This window comes from Cryptococcus neoformans, chromosome 13 (assembly GCF_000149245.1).
Source record: "Cryptococcus neoformans var. grubii H99 chromosome 13, complete sequence".
Classification (NCBI taxonomy): Eukaryota; Fungi; Basidiomycota; class Tremellomycetes; order Tremellales; family Cryptococcaceae; genus Cryptococcus; species Cryptococcus neoformans.
This window is the reverse complement of record NC_026757.1, coordinates 557501-565000: the sequence shown is the minus strand read 5'-3', so window position 1 is coordinate 565000 and position 7500 is coordinate 557501. Positions and strand designations below refer to the sequence as shown.

At 49.9% G+C, this 7500-nt stretch overlaps 3 protein-coding genes; 2 read left to right on the top strand and 1 right to left on the bottom strand.

Annotated features, from left to right (window-relative positions):
• The window catches only part of CNAG_06471 (small subunit ribosomal protein S12), a 1471-nt gene extending 65 nt beyond the window's left edge, over positions 1-1406 (top strand). Inside the window, exons 1-3 of the mRNA XM_012197955.1 lie at positions 1-168; positions 222-557; positions 613-1406. The exon at positions 1-168 is cut by the window's left edge and continues 65 nt beyond it. Coding sequence (XP_012053345.1) covers positions 1-168; positions 222-557; positions 613-635 — 527 coding nt within the window. The 3' untranslated portion in view covers positions 636-1406.
• On the bottom strand, positions 621-2087 carry CNAG_06470 (hypothetical protein). XM_012197954.1 has 4 exons: positions 1645-2087; positions 1123-1597; positions 851-1082; positions 621-810 (listed from the first exon to the last, which is right to left on the bottom strand). Exons 1-3 carry the CDS (start codon positions 1930-1932, stop codon positions 922-924), a joined length of 924 nt encoding a protein of 307 aa, XP_012053344.1. The 5' UTR covers positions 1933-2087; the 3' UTR covers positions 621-810; positions 851-921.
• Positions 2088-2354: 267 nt separating this feature from the next.
• CNAG_06469 (phospholipid-translocating ATPase) overlaps positions 2355-7500 on the top strand; it is a 5496-nt gene continuing 350 nt past the window's right edge. Inside the window, exons 1-5 of the mRNA XM_012198127.1 lie at positions 2355-3501; positions 3550-4323; positions 4372-6960; positions 7013-7080; positions 7135-7500. The exon at positions 7135-7500 is cut by the window's right edge and continues 350 nt beyond it. Of these exons, the coding sequence (XP_012053517.1) occupies positions 2664-3501; positions 3550-4323; positions 4372-6960; positions 7013-7080; positions 7135-7500 (4635 nt within the window). The 5' untranslated portion in view covers positions 2355-2663. The remainder of the gene's footprint in view (positions 3502-3549; positions 4324-4371; positions 6961-7012; positions 7081-7134) is intronic.

Sequence of the window (7500 nt, the reverse complement as noted above, 5' to 3'; positions counted from 1 at the left end):
ACCCCACAAGGTCACTCCTCTCACTTGCCTCCTCCTTCTCCAGGGTCGCGGTACGACCGGCCAAGCCCGCTTTCACCAGGCCTGCCGCCATGCCCGCGTTCCGACCCGCCATGAGCCTCGAAAGAGGATTTGCCTCTAGCTCCCGTTGTGAAGCTACGATCAATCAAAGTGCGTTTTCTCCCTAAATTATCACCGAAATAATGCTAAAATACTATCTACAGTCATGCGAGGTGCCCGGAAATCTACCAAGCGGAAGTCCTCCGTCCCCCTCCTCGACGGGTGTTTCCAAAAAAAGGCAGTCTGCGCCAAAGTCTACACCACCAAGCCCCGTAAACCAAACTCTGCTGTACGAAAAGTTGCACGAGTGAAGCTTTCCAACGGACAGATGACGACTGCGTACATCCCCGGCGAGGGACACAACTTGCAGGAACACTCTGTCGTCCTTGTGAGGGGTGGTGGTGCCAAGGATTTGCCTGGTGTAAGATACAAGATTGTGAGGGGAACGATGGATTTGAATGGTGTTGCTGGAAGGATCTCTGCGAGGTCCAAATTTGGTGGTGAGTCTGTTTTCTGTTTTCTTTTTTGGTGTGGCTTGTGCTGATGGGTGTGTAGTCAAGAAGCCCAAGAAGTCATAGACGTTGCATCAATGCTTCATGTACTTTTCATTCCACATTTACGTCGTCAAAGAGATTATCAGTAATCCTTTTGCACCATAGTCGTTCTGGCTCTCATAACCCTATTCCCAGATCTTTGCACAATAAAAACCGTCACAATACAAACATTGCGACGACCCATTTCGATTGATTAAATCTATTTATCAGTTTGGCGGTATGGCCAGAGAATAACTTACAGCGGGGAAAGAACATATACGAGGGCCATGGTTTGAAAATGACATTCCTTTCCCGTTAGTGATTGCGTAAATCACGTTGCCAGAGGATGCCGTCCACCCCACGCGAATCTCTTTACTTTATGCCCTTTCTCCTGATCTCCCCCAGCGCCATGTCCCTCTTTCCAGCACTCTTCACAATAAAGATCATCATCACAGCCTAAACACTGTAGCGACGCATCTCGATTGCATATACCTATTCCATCAGTTTGGTGTCTCCACTAGCGTAAACTTACAGCACCACGTATCGACAGCCTCATCTCTGGTTGAATCGTACCCTGGCAGGTCATACTTGCGAATACTCGGCAGATTTTTTGGTGCAGAAGGAAGGGTTGGTCCTTGTTTAGTTGGAGAAGTAAGGCCGAGTAGAAGATTTAGTTTTTGTCGTGTTTCCTCATCGACGCCATCATCTGTGTCCGCTTCTTGCGGTGCGTGGCTGGGCAAAGAAGGGAAAGCAACCTCGGGTATCTCGTCCGTATTATCCCCTGGATATGTAGGAGATGATGAATGCTCTAACCTGGCTTCGTCTAACGCCTGAGCAAGGATCTCTTCTTCCGTCGGACCGTCTTCCTCCCCTTCTTCCGAGGTAGCCAAATTTCGACGTTTTGTGCGTGCTTGAGCAAATGCTCGGGCAATTATCTTTTCATCAGATTCGTCCTCCAAATCGTTCTCGGGAGGGCCAGGCTTAAGATTCTTCAGAAATGTTTCCACCTACCAATCTTTAGCTTATGGTAACAACTGCACGGTTCAAAGCTCACATCTGCATCGTCATCACCATCTACACTCGTTTCGATGCTCCCTTTAAGCCTAGCCACCCGCTTCACCAGCTCTTCATCCCCATCCCCTCTATCCGCATTACTTTCCAAAAGAGACGTATTTGGCATCCCATTGGCTATTCGCTCAATTTCTTCATCTTCTTCTTGTTTCTTGCGTGCTTGTTCTTCGACACTTCCGCTCTGCTGGGCAGTTGACAATGGAAGATCACCTAGCGGTGTTTGAGGCGCCCGGAGCGCCGCGAAGCGGGCTAAGAGGTCGTCTTCTGACATGCTAATGGGGCTGAGGGTGTGATGCTTATCCTACCGTGCATACCAGGACAATCGTTATCGTATATCGCTTCCTCTGCTGTTGTCAACACCGAGTGGAGGTCGCCGGCAAGCGCACCAACAACGGTCCCGCCAGGGATTTTTTTGCCCCGGCGCCCGTTTTAGAAGGAAGTGAGGGTTTTCAAAAGGCACGATTGCCTCAACTTGTTCGGCGGTCCCATCGATTTCGCACCTCTATTAGTGTGATACACCAACTGAATCGTGCTTAGGTTGATGTTCGCCACGGTGGACAGTGCACTGTAAGATGTGCTGCATGCATGCAACTATATTTGCTTGTCGCGACGTTTGAGGCTATGTAGTATTCAACGAAACTCTTTTGTGGAGTCAAAATCTGCTGCCCGAAGGCTGGCCATGGGCGGTGACGGCGACCGAGGGATGACTCACTGTGGCCGTAGCTGCTTGTTCTTTTCTATTCCCACTCGCTCATCTGCTATATCCACGCCCTCCCTAGGCATGCCCTAAACCGCCGTTGACACTCTCGCCAGCCCAGCCATACCCATAGCCCCGTCCACCGCTCCGGCAATCCGCCGCCACATCGACGACGCAGGCCGAGGCACGACCGCGCTAACGCAAAAACATTATCACCACCCACCATCTTCATTTCACTTCTCCACCTTCTTCTCATCTTCAGTCAGCTACCTTTACATCGCCACTCCTCCTCGGGAAGCGGCACCATGGGCGCCTCCAAACCCCCTCTCGTGCCCCGCTCCAAGAAGCACAACCCGTCGTGGCTCGACCGTAACATCGTCAAGCCTCTCGAGTCCCTCGCGCCCTCCAAGCTCTTTGCGCGTCGTCGAAGCCCCCCCGTCCCCCGCTCCGTTTTCATCAACGAGCCCCTCCCGTCCGAGTACTATGACAAAAAGGGCAAGATCCTTCGTGCCCATCATTTTGCCACCAACCAGAATGTCACGTCAAAGTACACCGTCATCACGTTCATCCCGAAAAACTTGTTCGAACAGTTTAGGAGAGTAGCAAACTGTTTCTTCTTGGCCATCAGCATCCTCCAGTTCTTCCCGAAATTCTCGACAATTTCACCCGGTTTGGTCATCTTGCCGCTTATCATCGTCTTGGCTATCACCGCGTTGAAGGATGGGTACGAAGATATCAAACGACATCAAGCTGATCACCGGACGAATCATGCGATTGTGCATGTTCTCGGCGGTCAGGACTATACAAACCAGAATCCTATGGCAAGTAAAGACAAGACATTTATCCCAGCAATCCCCTTACCCAAGCGAAGATCCAAAAAGGCTAAAAAGGCTGAAGAAGAAGCCGCATTGAATATGCAGGGCCGAAGTTCAAGTACGGAGAACTTTGCTGCTGAACCAGTGCCCGGTGCAGAGCCGAGAGGTCAGGATGAGCTGCAAAGGATGAGAAGTCAAGTCTCCAATTGGGATGAAGATCCGGAAGCTGGTGACTCCCCTGGAGAACTTGGATGGCATCGAACGATTTGGGAAGATGTCAAGGTTGGTGACTTCGTGAAGATTTACGAGAATGAGCAGTTCCCTGCGGGTAAGTTTGTTTTTGTTCTACTTGAGTGTCTTGCTGACGTATTGTTAGATATTGTCATCTGCGCCACTTCCGAGGAAGAAGATGTCGCGTACATCGAAACCAAAAACCTCGACGGTGAAACCAACTTGAAATCCCGAAACGGTGTCCCCGGTCTCTCCCACCTCAACACCGCCGAAGCTTGTGCTAAGGCCCATCTTTGTATCGACCTCGACGCTCCTGAATCCAACATGTTCAGATTGAACGGTGCGGTCATCAACCTCGAGGAGTATGATGAAGATGAGCAACATCCCATCCATCCTATCACATTGGAAACGACCATGTTGAGAGGATGTGTTTTGAAGAACACGGCCTGGGTTATTGGAATCATTGTTTACACTGGAGAAGACACCAAGATCATCCGAAATGCGGGTGCGACTCCGTCCAAGCGAAGCAAGGTTGAGAAACAGATGAATCCTCAGGTTATCATCAACCTTGTCATTTTGGCCGCCATCGCCGTTGTCTGTGCTATCGTTGACCATGTCAACGAAGTCGAATGGGACAGGCAGCAAGCGTATTGGATGTTATTCGCCGATACAAGCGGTGATAACCCCAACATTAATGGCCTTGTTACATTTGCCAACGCATTCATCACTTTCCAAAACATTGTGCCTATTTCGTTATACATCTCTATCGAAGCGGTTAGAACTATCCAAGCTGCATTCATCTACTGGGATAGGGATATCAAGTACAAGAAGGATGGTGTCACGACCAGAACCACAGCTAGAAGTTGGAACTTGTCTGATGATTTGGGTCAGATTGAGTACATTTTCTCTGACAAGACTGGTATGTGATTTTTTGTCTTATCTAGGATTCTGCTAACTATTTTCTTAGGTACCTTGACTCAAAATGCGATGATTTTCCGTCAGTGTTCGGTCGGTGGCAAGATCTACACTGGTGACGGCCTCCCCCCTTCCCATCCTACTATCACTCACCAACACCAACCCCCTCCTGTACACCAGCACGACGATCAAGACGATCCCATTGCAAAATCAGCTTCTGAGTCTGACGACTCTGACCCTAAAAAGATTAGTACCGAAGACCCTGATGAGATCAAAGTTACTCTTCCCAAAGAAGTCCTTGCTACATTCCACGATGCCGAACTTGACAAAGACCTCGAAGCGCACGACTCTGAGCAATCTCGGATCTTGCACGGTTTCTTTGCCGTTCTTGGCCTGTGCCACACCGTCCTTGCTGCTGAGACAGAACCAGGAGTGATCGAGTACAAGGCCCAATCCCCCGATGAAGCTGCCCTCGTCCAATCTGCGGCTGATGTCGGCTTTGTCTTCCGAGGTCGAGATCACAACATCCTCCGCATGTCTACCCCGTTCAGCGATGTGTCTGACGAATACGAACTTCTCCATGTCCTCGAATTCAACTCTGCACGAAAGCGAATGTCTGTCATTCTTCGTAAGCTCGATGAGGATGGTCGAATCTTTTTGCTTTGCAAGGGTGCGGACAATGTCATCTTTGAGAGGTTGACCAAGGACAGCAATCAAAGGGAAATGAGGGAGAAGACCGACCAGGATCTGCAGTACTTTGCCTCTGAAGGTCTTCGAACTCTCTGTCTGGCTTACAGGATTTTGGATCCTCAAGTGTACGAGCAATGGGCCAAGGAGTACCACAATGCTACGGTCGCGCTTCAAGATCGAGAAGAAAGAATTGAATCAGTCTCGTCTTCGATTGAGCGGGACCTTATCCTGCTTGGTGCTACTGCCATCGAAGACAAGCTTCAAGATGGTGTGCCCGACACCATCTCTGACCTCAAACGTGCAGGTATCAAAGTATGGGTCGCTACCGGTGACAAGCTCGAAACTGCCGTCGCCATTGGTTACACCACCAACTTGTTGACCAAGGACACCAACTTGATTGTTGTGCGTGAAGGTCGACACTCGATCGGAGACCAGTTGCGAGAAGCTTTGGAAGAGTTTTTCGGTGAGGACGCTGGTCTACGGACAACTCTCTCAAGAATTGATAGCCGCCGTAACTCGATGGATCCTCCAAGGCTCACGAGGGTTAACACTGGTGTGCGAAGTTTGGTCGGAAGGGACAACGGTACCAGGCCTGGTGGTTTCTCCCTCGTTATCGAAGGTCACGCTCTTGCCCACTGCTTTGACGACGAAGAAACGGAAGCTCTCCTTCTCGCTCTTTCGACCCGTTGTAATACTGTGATCTGCTGCCGTGTATCTCCATTGCAAAAGGCTCAAATTGTGCACCTCATCAAGGACAACCTCGGTGTCATGTGTCTAGCCATTGGTGACGGTGCCAACGACGTCAGTATGATCCAAGCCGCCGACGTAGGTGTTGGTATCTCTGGTGAAGAAGGTCTACAAGCCGTCAACTCTTCAGACTACGCCATTGCGCAATTCAGGTACCTCAAGAGGCTTTTGCTCGTTCACGGACACTGGTCATACTTCCGAAACTCTAGCATGATTCTCAACTTCTTCTACAAGAATATTATTGGCATCGGAGTTCTTTTCTGGTTCATGATCTACTGTGGCTGGTCGACAACCTACGTGTTTGCGTACGTGTACTTGTTATTCTGGAACGTGTTCTGGACACTTGTGCCTGTCATTGCTATTGGTCTATTTGACCGTAACATTGACGACGAAACGCTCATGGCTTTACCGGAGTTGTACCGCGCGTCACGAGAGGGAAAATACTTTGGTCTCATGCGATTTGCCTACTACATCTTCGAAGGTGTCTACCAGTCTGCCGTCATCTACTTCTTCCTCAACTACACTTATGTCACTACCACTGCCCGAGGTGACGGTTACGACGTATACATGTACGAAATGTCGACTACCCAGGCTATCGGCGCTGTCATGGTTGCCAACTTGTTCTCGGGTCTCAACATTGACGCATGGACCGGATGGGTCTGGTTCGCCATCTGGTTCGGCCCATTCTTGATCTGGGTCTTCACCGCCGTCTATTCTGTCATTCCTCCTAGCTCTTTCTACACCGGCGTGTACGGTAACGATGTTTTCCTTTTCCGCTCTGCTGCCTATTGGTTTGGCTGGCCATTTGTTACCATCATTGCTCTCTTGCCAAGGTATCTCATCAAGACTTTTAGGCAAAACATCTTCCCCAACGATGTCGACACCATGCGTTTGGTGCGAAAGTACCACCCTGAAGTCGATCTTTACAATCACCCTATGCTCGGTGGCAAGCTCGCACCCAAAAAGGATGAAGATGAATCCGATTATGGAGAAGAGCCCTTCGATGGTCCTGAAGGCAGGAGGAGCTCCATCAAAATGGCGAACTTGAGGCACAGTCACGGAGCGTTTGGACGAGGTGACCAAGCTGGAGACATGGAGTTAGGTATGGGCAGGAAGAGTTTGGGTAACAGGCCTGGATTGAGGAGTAGCATGGATAGTTCGAGGTTTGGGATCCATTCGGGCGCGAGAGGATCGACTGTGGACAGTAAGTTTACATTCGCTGACATGGTTTAACATACGCCTAATCATCTCTTTAGTGTCAACTGGTTTGGAGCAACCTCCTTCTAGAGGTTTTGGTTTCACGATGGAAGAGGGTGGTGTTGCTGTGAGTTAATTAATTTTATTCCCATGCTTGGTTGATCGCTGATTTTATATCCAGATTCAACGCATGCAATCACGCCTCTCTCAAACATCATCGCACGCGTCCCGATCCCGATGGCCGCGCTTCAACAACAATTCCTCCTCTAGCCATCCCTTTGAAACAAAACCTCCATCCTCCATGTCCAAACTTCGTTCGCGAGCTGGGTCTATCCTAACTCGAAAGCGAGCGGATACGACTGACACCCGAAACAGCGATGACAAATCACTATCGAGTCCTGTTAAGACTGGCTTCTTTGGCCGACATATGCCCGGCCAAAACCATGGCCAGCACGAAGGTCGTAGTATGGGCACACCGCTGAAGTCTGAAACCGGCCGTGGTGACAATTGGGAGGAGGAAGAATTAGAGGATGAGAGTTTAGGGAGA